We start from the raw sequence: 19,889 nt of genomic DNA on the forward strand, positions 1-19,889 counted from the left end.
AATCTCTCACCTGTCACTTCTAGGATTAAACATTTTAACCCTTGTGTTTTGTTGTAATTGGCTTTCATTCCTTCCTTATTGTGTGTGTACCATAGAGCTATATAATAATAATAATAATAATAATAATAATAATAATAATAATAATAATAAAATTATTATTATTACTGGGTAAAACAGGGTTTGCATATTTTCTAAAGGTGATACAAAATACAGAAAACAAAGTCAGGAAATATTTCATGTACTACGTGTTATATGGGGAAATACTATTGCATGCTTTTCTGTAGGAGACTTCTGAAACATGTCATCAAGTTAAAAACCATATTTAGAAGAAATTCTCATAAAATCAGAAAAAGTAATGATAAAAGCAGATAAAGTGTTAAGTGTTTCTTTTGAGGACACAGAGTCTCCAGACATTGATTAGATAAATCTTATTTTTAGTCTCAAATGCATTATTAACTTCATGCTCAGAGAATGTAATTGTTATCTTGCAGTCACAGTTTAGTTTAATGGGGCTGCTTGACCTTCATTTTAGAATACAGAATCAAGGCAATAAGACTCATTGCTTCCATATGTGGTCCACACATTAATGCAGTAGTCTTGACTCTCCTATGGTCCTCTTCTAAAAGCAGAAAGTCTGTCCGAGTCTTATATTAAAGAAGAATTCTTCCATCCATTAACCAGTGAATCAAGGGAACCTTTGTGAAAACTTACAATTCCTGTTTTTATTGAAAATATGGGAAAATTCAAGTATGAAACAATATATTTTCTGGAATGGAAAAGTAACAAGGGTTGCTATGGGTCAGTATTTACATGAGGCCAATCTCTCCCACATATACAGCTTCATAAATAACATTAGAGAAAATATACAACTTATTGAGAAAAATAAAAGCTCCAGTGAAACATTATGTTCGAACAGTTTTAGAAGCAGCTACAGTTAACGTGGAGGCAAATCACTGCTGTGACCACAGGCATTAAAAAGTCAACAAATGTCAAAAGGAAACCCTCTTTGGTGTACGCTCAGAGACTTTGCTAACAGCACAGCTCTCTTGTCAATCACACTTTAGCTCCTTTTTGCTTTCCCCTGAAACTGCAGCTGACAGTTTACATGTTAATTGATAATAGTGCTATAGTGCTTATAGCAATAATCATCAACAGATGCATATAATAATAATAATAATAATAATAAAAAAAGTAGAACCTAATCTTCAATTGATACGGGGAACTATATACACATTTTTACATAAACTTGTTTTGTACAGTGCAGACAGATACTCGTATGTACAAATATTGCAAAATACCTTTTTAAAAGACAATATGCTTTCCTCGTGGCTCCCACCAAAGACCAATAATATCCCTTTAAGTTTCCCTGGTGCCGACATCACCCCCCCCCCCCCCCCCGTGTCCTATACTGAAAACAATGTGCAGACAAGTTGCATTCTTTTGGTGAAAAAATTGAGGAAAAAGTGACGTTGGGAAGCATTAGACAGATAATGTTTTCACTTGTCCCTGATAATAAAAAAGGTACATAATTCACATGTTCATGAGCTCGTGGTTAAGCTCTGGAACTTCTCTCGTAAGCTTTTCACGAGATTACTTTCTGTCATTTTTCCTGAACCCGGGGCAGCGGACTTGGTGGCACAGTCCAGGCCCTCCTGGAGAGCGTTGTCCCCGTCTCTGCCAGTGTCTCTAGTTATCAGAGACACCTGACTGGTTGTGTAGCAGGCCCTTACAGGGTCCTGAAGGTTCTGTACTTCATGGAGAGGAAGAGACCCGAGCATGTGGTCCAAGGAGCTCCACCTGCACAGCAGGGGCTGGGCCCAGTCCTCTACCACAGCACACCTGTCTGTGTATACTGTCTCAGACTGTGTGCTCGGACAGTCCGTCGGAGCTCTGTGAAGGTCGGAGGAGCTATTGTAGTTGTGTGAGCAGCCGTTACACCCGTCTGTACAGCACTCGAGCATCCCGTTTAGGGCCGTGCAGCTACTGGTTACTTTTGAGGAGTGGGAGGTGTCTGTGTATTTGGTGCGCAGCTCCTGTACGTCAGGCCAGTGGAAGGTGTTGGCCTCTGGCGGCGGGCTTTGTGGGCAGGTAACTGTGCTCGCTTCAGAGCTGGAGGTCTGCACCGGGCTTGGCGAACGCTCTTCATGGATGACCGCCTGATTGCAAGTGTTCAAGGGCAATCTCAGGTTGGGTTTACCTGCAAACATGCAAATAAAAAAAAGACAAAAAATTGCTTTTCAGTTTTCTCCAAACATGAGCTAAATTACTAAGTTACTGCAAAAGAAAGCAACATGGCAATCATTTGCATCTGATTTACCCTTTTTCCTCAGTTGCATCTTCTCTTCGTAAACTGCAGGCATACTCTTGAAGCCCTGTTGATTCGCTCTTTCTCGGTTCCTCTGCCAGACCATTGGTCTGTTACTTTTGATGCGCTGACTGTATTGACGTGCCAGCTGGAACACCTTGTTTTTCATCTTTCCCATGTCCTGCAGGATCTGGTCCTCGTCCAGACTTGCTCGGAAGCTAGTGATCTTGGTTTGTTGGCCTTGGCTGACGTGGCTCTTGTCTTGAGATGTAGAGTCCTGACTGGATCTCCCCTCCACCGCTGGAACGGTTGTGGTGGGAGATGAGCTGGAGGAGAGATCTGAGGCGGTGCTTATTTCAGACTCTTCTAAAATCAGAGATGGTTGTTTACGTATTTTACCATCTGAAGTGTCTGCGCTGATATCCTGCGGCGCTTCTAATGTTGAGTCATCAAGTGTCTCCTCTGCAATCTGCAGGACTTCCTCGCTCTCCTCCTCCATCTCCAGCCAAACCTTGTGCATTTCTGATGAAGGTCTGAACTCTTCTTCTGTGGTAGAGGTATCCGTGATGCTCTGAGATCTAGCCTTGGCTCCCACTGCTCTCCGTGGTTCAGTCTTTTGATGAGTGCCAGCGTTTCGACTCTTTTCCAAGCCAGGCAAGTCAAACACAGACCAGGAAGTGGGCCGGTGCCGAGAGAGGCCCTTCCTGTGGGCTGGGGCGTCCTGCTCCTGAGGAATACTGTTGAGCTGTCGGCTCAGGTGCCGAACCAGACCTGCTGGTATATAGGAGAGACTCTCCCTGCGCTTGATGCTAAAGTTAGCGTCTTGGTGCTCAGCGTGCTCGTAGTATTTTCTGATCTTGTGGATGAGGAGGCGATCTTGTTTGGAGAGAGTTGACCAGAGTTCCCCTTCAATGAGGGTGTTCAGTGCGGGATTGTCTACAGGCGTCAACAGATAACCCTCTGAGGTCACATGTTGCTCTGGGGAAGAGCTGGCCAACATTTGGGTCTGTTGCTCTAAGTCCATGCAAGCTGAGGGGCTTTTAAAGATGTCACTATCTATCGAGGGTGAGGGGCAAGCGAGGGAACCCAAGTCCTCTGAAACCAGGCTGCTCGGCCTGGACAGGCTGCTGATGAAGCGCTCAGCTATCACGCTTGCCTGGTCCAACACAGAGGAAGGTAGAATGCTTTTATTGTCTGAAAGCGCCTCTTCTTCCTCCTCCGACAGCTCCCCGTTCGTCAGTACGCTCGTCTCCTCCACTTGGAGAATGGAGGAATCACTCTCTCCTTCTTCTTCCTCTGCAGTTTCTCTAGAGGTATCTTGAGGTTCTGGTGCGTCGGCTTCTTGTTGCGAGTGTGGGTAGACGTGGGATTTAGGGCGCTGAGAGTAATGTAGCTCCGTCTGATCACTCTTCTTCGCATGAGGGTCAGGATCTAGTGGACATAGCTCCTCCACATTGACCTAAAAATGATAGGAGATAGAATGATGTATATATTTATTCTGAAATGGAGCAACTGGGACAAAATTTAATTTCCCCTCCGGGATAAATAAAGTATTTCTGATTCCGATTCTGACCTTGGCAGTTTAATCTAAAGCATCCACAATTTATGATGCATGTTTTTTTATCTTATGAGGTCGACTTGAGCTTCATTACACTGACGTATTTCTATGTACAATATGAAACAGTGGTAAAAAATTAAGGACAAGTTGTGATTGTATTTGCAGCCTGGTTGCTAATGACTCTTTGTTGGACCATTTCTGTTACCCGTAGCGAGTTGAATGGTGAACATTGCGATGTCTGCGCCTCTAACGGTGTTTATAGTGCTGATGTCACCCCAGTCGGCCATTCATCTAAATTAGTTTCCAAGTGTTGCTCGCTTCTTTTGCAGTGCTGGCAATTGCAAAAAAAAAAGTGCAGCTTGGAGCTGTGTGGAGGAGATAAGGTTAAGGAGAGTAATGACCTACACTCTGCTCAGACGCAGGAGCCGTTTCACAAAAAACACTGTGGTAATCAGTTAGGAACTGCTCCAAAATATAATGTTGCCTTTCTCAGTGGGAGTTCCGAGCACAGAACAGCAGTGTGTGTGTGTGTGTGTGTGTGTGTGTGTGTGTGTGTGTGTGTGTGTGTGTGTGTGTGTGTGTGGCATTTTAATTTCCAGGACTACAAATAAACATCGGGCACTAATGTAGCTCCAGGCATGTTTTCAAATAGGCCTCAGAGAAATGCTGGGTCTGTCGGCAAAGGGCAATTATTAGGTTGGAAATGTACTGAAACGTCTAATGCAGTATTGGATCAGCTTGCTGTCATTCACAGATCAGCTTAATAATAACAGCAAATACACCAAAAGTGTGTCAAGTCAGCGTATGCAATGGCTAGAAAATACAAACTAAGCGATACCAAGGGCACAAGGATAGATGGGAAAACCGTGAATAAATGTCACATGTTGCCTCAGAGACATGCGTGGAATAAATAGCTATATAAATCCAAAACAAGGCTTTGTTAAGTACCTGTGTGGTGAGAGTTTCTTTCACAGCTACATCCACATGTTTTTCCTCCTGCCTGTGAGTTTCTACCTCCTCTCTCTGTGCAGTTTTCAGTTCAGCCGTATCTTTGATCTGATCATCCTGAAAGAGCAAAACACTGAGCATTAAACAGCAACTTTTTCTTCTAAATCATCCTCGAGACTAAACTGTGAGGCAGCATAAAGCACAAGAATTTGTCACAGTGGGCAAACATTTCCTAGAAATGTCTTGTGTTTTAAGGTCGGCCTCAATAGCCTATAATAAAATCCTTCCACTTCAAATGACAAGTACTAATTGATATTCAGAAACAATACTGGTATAACAATTAACCTTAACAAAGACTTTGTAAGTATTAATATTCAGAGGGGAAATGTGTTTAGGAAATATGATTATCAAAGAGCAAAGCTTTTGCTATTATAATGATCATTTAATTAGATGGCTACACTAACCTTTGAAGTCAAACATTTAACAGGGTGCATTAAGCCAAATGCAGGCAAAGACATAAGCTTCAACATCAATCATGAAACACAGCACACTGTAACTACACGGATGAGGAAAACATGGAGAGGAGAGCAGTTCATGCAGAGCGGGATGACCTCCAAGTTAAAAAAAAAAGCAATAAAAGCAAAAGGTAAGGCACCAACATATACTTCTAAGTTTCACCCCCATATGTTTTGGAGTTCCCAGCAAGCAGTTTGGGAGAACTTCAGTCCATGCACTTCAATAGAAGGATTTTTAACCTGAGGCATTCAATGTGCACAGTGCAAATGGTAGCAGGTGTTAGTTGGTTCTATTTTTGAAGAAGAAGACGAAGAAGAAGAAAAAAAAAAGAGGGAGAGAGCCAGCGTGGGAGAAAGCCAGTGGAATGAAGCAGGAAATAGGAAACCCGTGGGTGGCAGAAAACCCTCACCGTTGTGAAGTGAGTAGAAAGCAAAGCCCTGGCTCTATAGTGCCAGCAGGAGATGGCTGCCAGCACTGAGCTGGCAAAGTCGGCTACCTGGTCGTCTCCCATCAGTACATCTTCCTTGTAACTTTCCTCCTCCTCCTCCTCTGCCTTCTTGAACTCCAGAGAGCCCAGTTTTGGATCAGTGTCAGTAGGACTTAGCTGCTCCAGAGAGTCCCTTCTGGGAATTAGATCCTCCACACATGACCTCTCAGCCCGGGGCTCGCCTACACTGGAGGCCAGCGTACTGACACTAGTGGCTGGCTGAAGGGAGCACCTCTCCCCCAGCAGTGCACCTTCACTGTCTGCATGCTGTAGCGTGAAGTCATAGACATGTGGTTTGTTATTGCAAGGCCAGTGCTAGAGCCATGATGTGATTGCAAAGGCTGTAAATGGGATGAAATCATCATAAAAGCTGCTGCAGCTTTAGGTGAGATATGATTTTTGAAATCCAGAGCAAGTCAAAGTATGTTCTGTGAAGATAAGGTTTGTACTTTTGTAATTTTTGGTTTTGAGTTATTTTGCAATTGGAATAGAACATTTGGATTGCTGAGTCAAAACTGGACAAACCATATCTCACCACAGCACGCTGACCTTAAAAAACTTCTTTCATACAACAGAAAAAAGCTTATCAAGGTTTAATGAAAGACTACATTTGGATTTCCGCACTTACCTTCAAAACCGCTGCATGGAGAACAAAGATAAGGAAGAGGAGGAGAGATAAACAGAGAATGGTCAATAACTTTGAAAAAGCATGCTCATGTAAAACATGACACGACAATATGACCTGCACAACACATGCATCTTTTACAATTATGGTCAGTACACAGTCTGTGCCTCTACAAGCACAGCCTGAGCGAGCAGTAGTTCGTCTGGCCCAGACTAAAGGGAGGCCTTGTGATTAGATAAATACCAATTAGAAACATCTTCCTCTCAGAGGCTCAAACTGGACATGATGCAATTAGCCAGGATGTGATGACCTACTCCCTCACTGAGATGGGAGGGTTGACATGATAATTGCTTCTTCATTACATTGGTTTGAAAACTGGATCTGGACTGGGAGCAAAGGAGAACTGGGGACAAGAACACGGAGGTTTTCTCTTTCATAATTGCCAATTATAATAGATGAGAGCAGGGAGATGAAGGCAAGGCTGAATTTGACTATTGAAAAGAGCTTGTATGTGACAAAGCCTTCCACCAATGTAGCATGTAATTGACTTCATTATGGATGAGGCCAGTGGAGTGCGAGTGTGTCCTTTGATCTGGTTTCCAGGTGTCTTTGAGGGAGAACAAAGCAGGAGTGCAACAGAGTTGTGGACCGCTCCTATACGTCAGACACAAAGTAACATTGCTCGGGCGAGGTGGGGCTGCTGGGCAGCACCCAGAATGTGAATCCAACTGACCCACTTTTAAGGAATGTGCCCTTTTGACTCCCGAAACCTAACTGAACATCCAGTGATGTAAACAAAAACCCCCAATGAACCAACCTTTTGTGGTCCTTATGATTTGTTTTGCAGGCTCTAAAAAGACAGAGAGTTTGGTGGAAGTGACAATTAATAATCAGAACATCTATTCTATTAACATTATAAATATTAGAACAAAGAGACACAAACAGATGGAGTAGGTTTTAACCTGATCTCCTTCTCCCATTTCGCCCTCCAAGATGGAAGTCGTCATCTTGGCAGGACTTCTTCAGCCTCTCGGGACTATAGTGGTACTTCCCTGGATCTGAGCAGCGGAGGGAAATGACATCACACTCAGAAATTACCAAAACTATTTTATCCACGTAGATAGATGCCTTCCTGGTAGATTCAACAGCAGTCATTCATTTTCAAGAGATAATTAAACACCCTCCTCTTTTGTGAGAAGCATCTCTAGTTGCTATGGAAACAGTTGAATTGGGCCTAGCATAACAAAAGGTTTTCTCCGTTTGTGACACTTACAGTTGGAATTGTCCAGGATGGCTTCTTTTGCCTTGAGAAGAAAAAGACAGCGTGTTTAAATACGAGGCGGCTCTTCAGCAGCTGAGAAGAAGAAAACTGGTGTTGGAGGAGTTTACCTTCTGGGGGATGATCGTGTTGTGGTTCTCAAGAATGAGCCTCTTAATGTGATGGGCCCAGAGACGCTTCTCCTCTACTGACTTGGCCTGAAACAACAAGCACTTGTCATTTAGAAAAGAGTCATTGACGTTAATAAAAGATACGCCAGATACATGCATGCATACAGAGAGACAGACATGCTACAGTGCTGCAGAAGGAGAAGGTGTTCACATTTACCTGCACTGTGTGGGGTTGCTTGGGATGCTTGAAATGGATGACACTGAAGAGCAGAGGATCCTTGGCACTGTCCAGTAGCATCAGGGTGGAGCACTGCAACCGCAATTCAATTAATTACAATTTGCTTCCTCATAAAAAAGATGTTTTAATGATGTAAATCTACCAGAAAATATGATCTTTCACCTCCATTTAAATCCATCTATCTAAAACTCCCTAATCAATCAAAACGAAGTCAAAAAGCCTACCGAGATGTGGATCTTGTACACGTAGTGTTCCCCTCTTTTCTTGGTAATAAGGAGCATCCTTTCAAAGAGGAAGAGTGTACGGGTGTTCTTCGCCCGCAGGACATGAAAGGTTCCCTCCAGCACCAGCTCTCCATAGGTGGTGAGGTCAGGACCCTTCCAGTTAATCAGAAGAGACTGTATCTCCTACACACACACACACACACACACACACACACACACACACACACACACACACGTTTCTTCAGCATGAAAGAAAATAAATGCTAGCCTCTCATTTGTAATCCTTATAAAAACTAAAAACTAATCATTTAAACGCTGTAGACCTCTAACACTCAACTGTAATTGAGAAAAGATGTAAAGGTCAATACCAAAGTCATTGAATTGCTTTGGACAATATCTGCTTGGATATTAGGAGCTTTAAAGTACACCAAGAGATAAGAAGCTAACATGTGGAATAAATTAATTTTAATTTGGGCGCTCCAGACCACACAAGATCGTTTCATCAGAACGTCCCTGAAGGGGGGGGGGGGGGGGAAGAGGAGCATTATCTTGCGAATGCACCTTGATTGAGTACATGTTGTACCGTCTGTAAGCACTCCATGGCAATGACGTAAATACACATTTTCAAGAGGATGTTGGCATGCGTGGTAATTCCATGTGACCTGCACTCTGATGGCGTGTTCGTGTTTCCTCTTCATATCGTTGATGTACCAGGCCACTCCGGTCATGGTGTCTATGGCCTCCTGAACGACCTCATAGCCCTCCTCGTCTGAGTCAAAGTGCTTCACAATTTCCTTTTAAAAAGAGATCAGGAACAGTTACAATTTCTGACAAGGTCACCCCTACAGGGAACTATTTAATTCTGAACCACTGAGGACATTCTGTACCTGAAGCAGCAGGTGATACTTCAGGATCCTCTGGACCGGCTTCAGCAGATAAGAGCCCAAGGGGAGGGAGCGCTTCAGAGCAGCCTGTCGCTCCCTGAAGAACTTGGCCAACGTTTTACTGCTCATGCAGTCGGTCAGCGCTGCCACTGAGCTGGGGGGGGGGGGGGGCAGCAGAGAATTATATTAATGGTGTAAAATATGACTATACGATAGTATTTCTTTTCACTATACCATAGAGAAAATACTACAGCACAACAATTATTTTCTAGCTACTTACTTGGGATAGTTGGTGCAATACTGAGTGTATATCTCAAAGTCTTCTCTCTGAGGAAACACAAGTCAGACAATCAGCCCACTGGTGTTTATTGTTGTTAGTATGTCACTGTAAACGTGCATGAGCAAGCCGGTTTCTCTCACCTTATCTACAAAGCATTGCGCAATGGCCACAGGGTCGTTCTCACACATGTCTAAGGACTGCAGCAGTTCACTGGACTGCACAACAGAGAGAAAGGTGAGTGTTAGTGTTGCTAACCTCATTTCTTTGTCAAGGAAGGAAGAAGTAATCCACAACAGGAAGCGATAATGAGGAGTGGCAAAGTAAATCCATACAAATACTTGTTCTGTAAGATTTGACGTTGAATCTCCACTAGATGGCGACATACACTGTTAAACATGAACCGTGTTGCATGATCAGACTGAGCGATAAGAACATGCATTAGACTTGGAATTCTCCGTGTCCAAAGTCCCAGCAAAAACAAGCTTTATTCAGAGCTTGGGAAACCAAAACATGAGTTGTACATTTGTACATTTTAATGATTTACACGCTGCGACATTACTGAAGGAGGATACATGAGGGGAGGGCCACTGTGGAAAAAACCTGAAGTGCAAGTGCTTTGCACGAAAGCGGCTCGGTTGACATAACACATGAAAATATGTGAATCAAACACAATTCATCACACAGCGTTCCATAACAACGGACTAATGTCAACATGTTCATGGTACAATGAGAAACATCGATTTGTTTAGAACACAATGTCAACATTTGTTCATACCCCATGATTACTTTGTCAATATTGAAGGATGGAAGAGGGTTTAGTTTAGAGCTGAACAATTAATTAGCAGAATCGCAATATGGACTATAGTGCAATATCCAAATCACAGGAGCCGCAATATTAGTTAAAAAGGCATAATTAATGTTTTTATTAAATTAATAATAATAATAATAATAATAATAATAATAATAATAATAATAATGCAAAAATTATCTTTCCATCTAATATCGTGAAACATATCACAATATCAGTCAAAATAATCCCAATCAGATATTTTTTCAAATGGTCCAACACTAGTTAAGTGAAAGGATAAAAGAAAGGCACTTTATCAATTAATGTTTGTGTAGAACTCACGTTAATGACACAAGATGGCAGACAGCAAAGTAAGTAACTGTTAGAGACATTTACAGTACAGCATCTTTAGTAAAGGTTTGTTCCTTGCCAGTGTGTGATCTCTGGATCACAGTCAATAAACTGGCATTGGGATTTTTCCCAGAGACACTGTAGAAAGAAAACCAAATCTCCCTGGGCAGTCTCCTGCACATTGGTACAACTCTTTTGCAATATTAGGTAACAATGTGACACCTGTTTATGGTGCAGGCCGACACAAGCATTTCTCCAACAACACAATGCTGGAATAAAAGACAGTATCACTATCTTCATTGCTAACTTAAAGAAAACACGACCTCCCAGTGCTGTGTGACGAGAAGAAAAGCCTAAAATCTCTCAGAAAAACGGCACTTTGATCCAGATCAGAACCGTTCTCGGACAGCTGGTTAGAACTTCACTAGAAAGTAATAAGAATCTAATCATCCCCATTTGTGGTTCAGAGCTGTACGATAGCCTTGGCATTACCGGGGAGGCTCCTCGCTGCGAGAGGAGAGAGGAATGTTAATGTGTGTTTTGGCAAGCATTGTGGTCAGCAATGAGTACTCGCTGACATAAATGTGAAGCTAGCATTTCCCCGGCTCTGTGATATATTCTGAAGAGTGTAAAGTGTAGAGTGTGTCGCTCCCTGCATCCGTTTTGTGTCAGTGGAAGAAAAAACAGTGGCAGGTGAAATAAAAGCATGCATCCTTCATTCCTGCACAGAATATCAAAATACATACACAAGTGCAAGTTAACAATCTGTGTTTGCCAGGCTGCCATGAATGTCTTTTCAAAGATCATCTTTTAGTTTTGACATTTAATGTAAGCTATACTTCAGTGTTACTCCTCAGTGTGTTTGTATTTGTGTGTGTGACTTACCTGTTGAACTCATAGATGTCCTCTATGTTTCCAAACAGGGCACACACTTGCTCTGGCCGTATAGGAAGGTTACTCATATCGATAATGTGAGCCAAGTAGTCCTGGAAAAACAGTAGAGATGAAGTTATATATCAAAGATGGAGTTATATATAAACAAGGTCAGTATCTGGTTAATTCAAGCGTCATGGCACTGCCACATTCTTACCAGTAGAGGGAGCATGTATGTTGACAAACAGTATTCTGCTTGTGTTCCTGTTTTATGCTCTATGATGTTTTCATATGACCTTTTGACCAAGTGATTCCTGCAGCTGTGGGGCTGTATGACATGTGATGTACGTACATAGACAAGTGTGGCATCATGATTTCAAGGCCTTTCTGTTTTTAAAAAGCAGGAACATTACAGTAAATCCCTCTTTAAAAGGATCCATTTAAGGATTTGTTCTGTTGAGTAGAAGCCAGTGTGACAGTCTGGAAGAGGTTCTGTGGTACCTAGACCAAAAACATCAGAACAGCCTGCTCCCCTCCCCGGATCTGACTCCCCCTGGACCCCAGGAGTATTCAGAAGTAGATAAAAATATCGTAAACCCCCCCCCCCACAATAATATGCCAACATCTGGACGATTATACTCCCTCCTGGGTCAATTACATGCCCATGTGGCATACAAACAACTCCAAACAAGTGGAGGAGTAAGTTGACGAGAGACAAACGTGCACACACGCAACCACTATATAAAGAGCATACCAGCAAACAACACACACACACACACACACACACACACACGGCAGCCCAGATTAGGAGTAGAGTCATCACATCACACTACTGAATGAACTGTAGCCGGTCATGGATGGAGAATTCCAGTGCAGTGAGAGCAATGCTGACTTGCAGTCAGCAGGGCGTCTCACAGTCTCCTATAGAAAACTCGCCCCCAGTGTTAATACTATAAACATGTGACCTTTAGCACAGTATGAGCGATTTGATGCTATGCATGTAGTCCCCTATACTCCCCTTGTTTACAGAGCTACACACTGGGCTTTATTTAAGAATAAGAAGGGCTGTTTTGTTCTTTTTAATACGGTTTATTGGTCAAATCAAAAAGCACCGACCACATTCTTGTTTCAACAATGTTGAGTATGATTATTCTGGGTGTCTTCAGGCCAGGGGCAGGGGGATGCATTTAGACATGTGAGACCAGCTGGGTCAAACAGCTGTCCTCAAAACTTGGTTCCATGGATAGACAGTTGAGGGAGATTTGAGAGTGAGTGACGAGATCTATAGGCAGAATGGACAACAGCTGCTCGGGAGTTCAGTGTCAATATCAAGTGGAGGCTTTGAGTTTAGTTTGCTGAAGACACAAAGCCAGAATGAAGGAAGAGTTTCACACGTCTATGTCATATTCAAGGCCTGGTGTGAAATCAAATCTAGCTGCATGGGATCAATTTGATGGAAGCCGTACGGTCATCATAAAAAGACAGAGGATACATCTGTACTCGACACACTGTAACCTATAGAAAACAATTGCTCTCCTTTCATCTGGGTTATTTCTCCAGTTGGCGCAAAGATGGAGGTGTTTGTGTTGGCTGGGAGGGCCTCAGAGCTCAGGCTAGTCCAGAAGTCCTGGAAGTGTTTTTCACGAGCAAGTCGTTACTCAAGCTGTGACTAGGGCAGCACTCCCTCCCACAGCAACTGCCAGACGCCAGCACAGACAAAGTGAGGAGAGGTCCTCGTTGGTTTACTGCCAGTCAGTCTCAGAAATGCCTCACGTGTTAAAGACATTACCATTAGTGTAGTGGAGGCTGTTTGACAGCAGAGCGCTCCCGTTTCTATTCAGGAAAGATTGAGAGCCAGAGCGGTCTCTTTGTCTGGAAGCTGTTACCAAATTACTACAGGTAGAAGATGTGGTAAAGATGCGAGTGGTCTGTTGAGTGGAGCAATCGTCCCGGACCCATTTCCTATGCTTCACATCTCTGAGATGACGTCTCTGCTATCTTTGGTTAAGATCATAAAGCCCATGATATCTGTCATGAAAGACCTGCACTGTGTCCCAGTTTTGTGATTGAACTCCAGATATGAGCGGAGTCTATAAGCCCAGGCTACAGGCTGTAAACTTTCTCTGCAGTGTAAATATACAGAATGCTTTATATACAACACTATGACCAGATCATAAACTGCTCCACAGCCTGCATCTCTATGAACTAGAAATATATATAAACAAAGCACACTATTGCCAGATGTGTCAGGCATGCATTTCTGTCAACTGACTGATTTGTTTAGAAAGCAGAGGGAATCACAATGGATCCTGGTAATGAAAAGAAAAATCCACTGGGTGTTTGAGTCATTTGTGGCCACAAACAGCTGCTAGGAACACAGCAGACATTATTTGTTCTCCACAGCCGTTGAGCCCCTTTCCCTTATTTCGGCTCTTAGCTGGCAAAATTCAGCAAATCTCCTCCAAAGAGTGCTGCAGACATGAAGTCATAGCTTCACATTCATCCAAGTCAAACATGTGCTTTAAACACACAGAACGCTGATGATTTACTCCTGATAATATCAGATGATTGGCTCTTGGCTGAAAGTTAAAAAAAACACTTGCTTTTAATGGAAAATTCAGTTTCAGTTCAGTCAGCATAACCGTGACGTGCACTCACCTCCACGATGCTGCGCAGGTCCTTGACGTACATGCGCTCGGTCTCAATGATCTCCATGACAACACGGTCCACATAGGTAAGCTTTGGGTTGGGCGCCATGGCGTGCGTGACGACAGGCGAGGCGGGGAAGTGAGGTATTTCCCGAGTTGTCTTCCTGTTGTTGTGCCACTGGTTGCTGAGCACCCTGGGCTCCAGCCGTTCCTGCCAGCGGCCCCTGGAGCTTGTGAGGGTGGGACTCCGGTCCCTTGCCCGCTCTCCGGTGCTTTCGGCTGGGCTCAGCTCCAAGTCTATGTCCTCCTCGCTCTGTATGGGCGGAGTGGTGGAGGAAGGAAGGGCCACGGTGCTCCCGAAAATGCTGTGACTGTCGCGGGATGAACCAGAGGACAGGGTGGACACCAGGCTCACTGGACGTTCACCCTCTCCGTCCAGCGGCTCCACATATAGCCGGCTGTAACAGTCTGGGCCCAAGTCAACGTTCGCCTGGTCATGTTCACTGGTGGAGAGGCGCGAGGACAACTGAGGAGATTCTGTGACAGGTGAGAGGAACACAGACAGAAGGTAGGTGTCAGGATTTGAGAGACAGACCGTTAAAACGTATTTCAAAGCGGTATGGTCAGCAAAATTAAAAAGTTAAGCGTCTCATATTTCAAAAAACACATTTTGGTTTGAGTATCACTTTGGAACACCTGCTACAGTATGGGTTGGATTTCAGTTTTATACTTTTTGTAGGAAACTCACTATGCCTGCTCTTTTGCAATGTAATCATATTTCAACTTTGGCAAACCTGGCAGCCGCCCTATAACCAAGCTTCTGTGCAGCTGCACTAAGAGTAGAAGCTCAGAGTAGATGCCAAAAGTAAAAGAGGGCAACTACACATTATGCATTTTATCTGAGTTAGCACAATGTTGGGGATACATTTCAGGGATGCCCGGCTACGATGCATTAAAACACTGTCGAGAAACAACTTCAGATAAATATAATTCTAGCTACATTGAACAGACCACTAACCACAAATCAATAACAGACAGCTCAGAGCTCTGTGTTTCTACTTCCAGCCTGAGACACAGAGGAGTGGTTTACAGTAAAAGGCCTCGCTTAAATCATTACTGACACAGCCTAATTCAAACACTGCATATTCTATGGATAACCCAGCCATTTCCTCTTGTTCTCTTGACTGCTGAAGGTTGAGCCTTGGAAAAACAGAGCGAGGGAAACTGATGGGAATTTAAAAAACTAAAAAAACTGGGGAAGGAGAACAGCAGCTCTGTTTATACGTCTTTATTGAGCTCATTTTGAATTTAAGAGAAATGGAATCCATATTCAGTTTCACATCCTTCCTGGCCAAGGAATTTTCCTCACAAACGTTTCCTAAATATATGAAGTCACGGCGGTGTGAGAACGGAGCACTGATTGGCCACTGTGCAGATAGCTCCGTTTCCTTAAATATTTGCAGGGCAACAGGGTCAACACACTTTTTTTCAAGCTAAAGAAATGAAGCTTTGTCCACTAATTTGACTTCAGGCTAATAAATGGAAATCTATGAGGCACAAACATTAACATTAGCTGATATTGCCAAGTGGGGATGGAGAGCATTACTTGTTTTTTATAGTCCACAGATGTAGTTTATGTCATGAGTCTGAAATACACTCTTTCACCAGTGTTGACAAGCTTGTAACATAAATATGTTAATCATGACATGTGCATCGTTGGGCAGCAGCCCACAGCTGATAACACAAACCTGATGTCAATCTGGAAGAGGCTGCACCCAAACTGATTCACGATTAACAAGCGTACTCACTCGACTTATCTCCTATATAAAGATTTATAGAGAGAACATACAACCTTTTACAGCTCTCCTTGGAATGGATTATTTCAAGCATGGGAGCATGGAACTGCTCAAAGTTAGTGATCGATGAAGTCTTGACAAAAAAAGTATGATCTGCAGCTGGATAAAGGACACACACACACACACACACACACACACACACACACACACACACACACACACACACACACACACACACACACACACACACACACACACACACACACACACACACACACACACACACACACACACACACACACACACACACACACACACACCTTTTGGCATCTTTAAACTTTCCATGAGTCAGTACTGAGCTCATGAGTCTCATTCGCGCTGCACAACTTGCTCCACACCGAGCCGTCCCAACAACACAGTTCCCATGCAAAACCTCACTGGGAGAAACGGATGAGCTGGCAAGCAGAAGCTGACCACTAGAGAAACTCTGTTTACGCTCCGTGACAAATCACAGGGTTGATGGTGTAAAGACAGTGTAGAAGTGGTGAGCTAGTACACTCACTTGGCCACTACGAATTAGAACGAGGCATCTGCTTCCTTTGCCGCTTCTGCTTTTTTTTTACATTTGGTTTTGAGCTTTGCTGTGTCTGGCCTGTGAAACTCCCTTCCTCCTTCCTCGTCTTCCACACACCAAATATGCTCCTATAATAAAGCTGCTGGGCTGCAGACTGCAGTCAATGCCAAGTTAAAGGGAGGGGAAGGAACAGCAGAAATGAACATCATGTTTGCAGTTTCCACACTCTTCTAGTTATTATATCATTTCTCAGAATCATAAACTATATCCCTTTAAGGACATCCCAAGTGCCAAAACAAGACAAGTCTGACTGAACAGTGACAGTAGACAGTGGTAGTGTAGGAAATATCATCTGAATTATCTAAAGACTTGAGCACACACACTTGACTCCAGCACCAGCTCAGCTTGAGATACTGACTTTACAGGCAGGTATTATCTGTGTGGCTGATACCACACACACGCACACACACAGCAGTTGTGGACAACTCATTGTTGAAACTGTGCAGAAGAATGCAAATGATCTAGAACAACATACAGGTCTAAGATAAGACAAGTTCGATGTAGTGCAAAGTGTCGCTCTGAACAAAGACGACTCGTGATCTGCAGTGTTGTCAGTGCACCTTGCCCCTGAACATCATGAGATATGTGTAAAGACAGAGAAGAATACGCATCTACGTCGTTGTTTTTCACCAGTTATTATACAGTTCTTCTCCATATACTAAATAATAAGCAACCCTTATTGCACAGACAGTGTAACAAGCAGAGTGCCTGGTCTTGCTCGGTGCCACAGAGTCTCTTCAGCGTCTGCAAACATGTATCACTAATCTCTGAAGGATCTGTAGCCACAGTGTGCCAATCTGTTGTCAGATATGGAGGACTGTTAACTGTGCTGCTCTTTTAAAAACATGCATTTTCACTTAAAGAAAGATTACGCTGTTTTTTTAACATGTTATTTGTCACTGACGTCTTATATTTTCTATGTATATCTACAGTGTGTGTTCTATGTGTCAGCTGTGTCATGGTTTGTTTGCATTTGTTGATGCCTGTGCAGTGTTAATAGACATCGCCTCGATAACAACGGGAAAATGAATATACTGCACATACTGAACTAAATGTCATATTCAAGCTATTTTCCCATCAGCAACTGAGACTGGTCAAAGATAAGCACAGCTTTCTGACTGCTTTAAGACCCCATTTGTTACGATTAACTTTATTGGTAGGAAAAATAGTTCTTGGAATTTATCCTTTAAATCCCAAATGCCAATGATGTTTTGGCAATAACGGCAGGGAAAGGTCTATAAAAGGAAACCACCGTAGCAGCGGCAGTGAGCAGCGCACACTGCTTCAAACCATCTGTTATACACAAAAACTACCAACTGGCAGTGAAATATAACATCTGCACACAAACATACACATTGTTACTATTCACCTGACAGCGTTAAATGAGTGTGAACTGGTTTCGTATGTGACGATTGCTCGAGAACACACCGACCACAGCAACGACAGCAGCTCAAATTAATTACACAGGGAATCTTTATAGAGATGTAACAGCTCAGCGGACAGACCAGTTAAATCCGTAACTTGCACATAATGGTTGCATAGTTATGGTCCAGCACAACATTTCCATTTCAGCCGAGCCATATATTTCACATTCACACACCACAATTTCACAAAGGTGCACCATCTCAACGAAACACAACTCTCTCCTTTGTTTCAATACTGCATCAGGAAGTACTCAGACATAACCATTAACCAAGTCGAGGCTAGAGAGATAGTGTAGTATTTGGATTACATGTCAGGCAGCCTCTTAACCCCAATAACTCACAGCAGTTTTTCTAAGTCCATTTAGTCTCAACAAAGTCACCAGGAAGACTATTAACTAAGTGATTTGAGACTGGGATTCTTAATGGATTACATTCTATCAGCTGCTTGTGTGTGAACATTGCTGAAAGAAAAAATGGTTGGAATTTGAGAAAAAAAAGAAAAGAAAAACTCCCAACACACCTCATTGTAATTCTTTGAATTCCAGTTTCCTGTCCGTTAAGCCGAGGTTAACATTTAGAGACAAAAGGTGTGTTGATACTACAAGCATGACCTTGCCTTCTCTTTTGTTGCTTCACTGAATCCAAATCCCCTGGACAGTGGCTCATTTTAATGCAGTGCTGGCGTACGCTAATGCAACATGTAACAGAGTAACCATTTAAAGGTGAAGTAGTCGTTAATGGTTCTGGATGTTAAAAAAGGTCAAATAAAATAGCTTACCAATGTGGGTCCCTTTGTTTGATGTTAAAACCAGTGCGTATGAGGGGTATGAATGATAAAGAAATGGGCCTTGGGGATAGGAAAGGTGATTTAATGTAAATGCTTCGTGTTTCATTGCTGAAAGCAGACATTCACTCACCGAGGGGCTCGATGACTAATCCGTCTAGAACTAATAATGCAAAGTCTACTTCAGTCTGAACTTATCATGCCGCTAACAAAGCAAGCAGTTGTAAACTTGTCCGCCTCTGACATCATGGTTATATGAATGACATGCAGAGCCTAATAAGGTGGTGAAGAAGGTGAATAGAAACACTGAGATGAACCGGCACCTGGTTATTAACTTTTCTAAAAGGTCTACAGACGCATGTCCGACAGAGGTGATCTGTATCTGTCTGGATTTGTCGGTGCATGAGACACAAAGCATTCCTTTATAAAGGAAATGTTCTGCTTTGCGTAAAAAACAATCTTAGCATGCTTGGATAATGGCGTATCTAAGAAACAATCACTAATGTTCTTAGGTAAACACATTTTCCAGCTGAATAATACCCCCTTCTGAGAACATGATAAGCAACAGCATGTAGCTATGACGCGAGTGGTTGCTTACAAAACCCTGTGATGATGTGACTCGCATGTCAACGGTTCATGCAAACCAGCCTGCATGCAAATTCTACCCGGGACAAGCTATAGGTTTTCTTTCCTGCCTCGTCCACGTAGCTGGCTTATCCAACTTTTGTTTGGCGCTCACAACAGGATGACAGTAAAAATGTGTTTGTGTACAGTACATTGCCTAATACAATTACTACCTGGCTCACGGTGTTAGGAAACAAACAAGGTATTCAATTAGTATACGTTTAAAAAACAATATATGAATGCACCGATTATTGTAATTCCTACACGTGTCAATTCTCACATACCTTTAAGTGTATGAGTGAAGAAATTCGACCAGCAAAGAAAGAAACCTGAAAGACCAAAAGGTGTCAAAGTCCTGGACGCTTTCTAAACCACCTTCTCCAGTCCCTCCAACTCATGTGACCAGACTTTTAATATGATGAACGATGAGTGTGTACTGCACAGTTAAAGAGGAGCAGTCTCAGAGAAAGACACACCTTGATGACTATTTCAGATGAAAGTCATACTTTCCAAA

At 42.9% G+C, this 19,889-nt stretch overlaps 1 protein-coding gene across 3 annotated transcripts in view; it reads right to left on the reverse strand.

Annotated features, from left to right (window-relative positions):
* Positions 1 to 700: 700 nt before the first annotated feature.
* Positions 701 to 19,889, reverse strand: part of LOC115027119 (pleckstrin homology domain-containing family G member 3-like) — a 30,610-nt gene continuing 11,421 nt past the window's right edge. Inside the window, exons 3-19 of one of the 3 annotated variants that reach the window (XM_029460177.1) lie at positions 14,124 to 14,650; positions 11,478 to 11,578; positions 9,595 to 9,664; positions 9,455 to 9,501; positions 9,178 to 9,328; positions 8,953 to 9,084; positions 8,291 to 8,473; positions 8,046 to 8,138; positions 7,829 to 7,915; positions 7,713 to 7,743; positions 7,402 to 7,497; positions 7,257 to 7,289; positions 6,443 to 6,453; positions 5,824 to 6,081; positions 4,812 to 4,928; positions 2,318 to 3,764; positions 701 to 2,197 (exon numbers count right to left, since the gene is read on the reverse strand). In XM_029460177.1, coding sequence (XP_029316037.1) covers positions 1,539 to 2,197; positions 2,318 to 3,764; positions 4,812 to 4,928; positions 5,824 to 6,081; positions 6,443 to 6,453; positions 7,257 to 7,289; positions 7,402 to 7,497; positions 7,713 to 7,743; positions 7,829 to 7,915; positions 8,046 to 8,138; positions 8,291 to 8,473; positions 8,953 to 9,084; positions 9,178 to 9,328; positions 9,455 to 9,501; positions 9,595 to 9,664; positions 11,478 to 11,578; positions 14,124 to 14,650 — 4,043 coding nt within the window. In that variant the 3' untranslated portion in view covers positions 701 to 1,538. Of the gene's footprint in view, positions 2,198 to 2,317; positions 3,765 to 4,811; positions 4,929 to 5,736; positions 6,082 to 6,442; positions 6,454 to 7,256; positions 7,290 to 7,401; positions 7,498 to 7,712; positions 7,744 to 7,828; positions 7,916 to 8,045; positions 8,139 to 8,290; positions 8,474 to 8,952; positions 9,085 to 9,177; positions 9,329 to 9,454; positions 9,502 to 9,594; positions 9,665 to 11,477; positions 11,579 to 14,123; positions 14,651 to 19,889 lie in introns of all 3 variants that reach the window. The other 2 variants (XM_029460176.1, XM_029460178.1) reach the window with 2 other exon arrangements.

This window comes from Cottoperca gobio, chromosome 22 (genome assembly GCF_900634415.1).
Source record: "Cottoperca gobio chromosome 22, fCotGob3.1, whole genome shotgun sequence".
In the NCBI taxonomy this organism is placed as follows: Eukaryota; Metazoa; Chordata; class Actinopteri; order Perciformes; family Bovichtidae; genus Cottoperca; species Cottoperca gobio.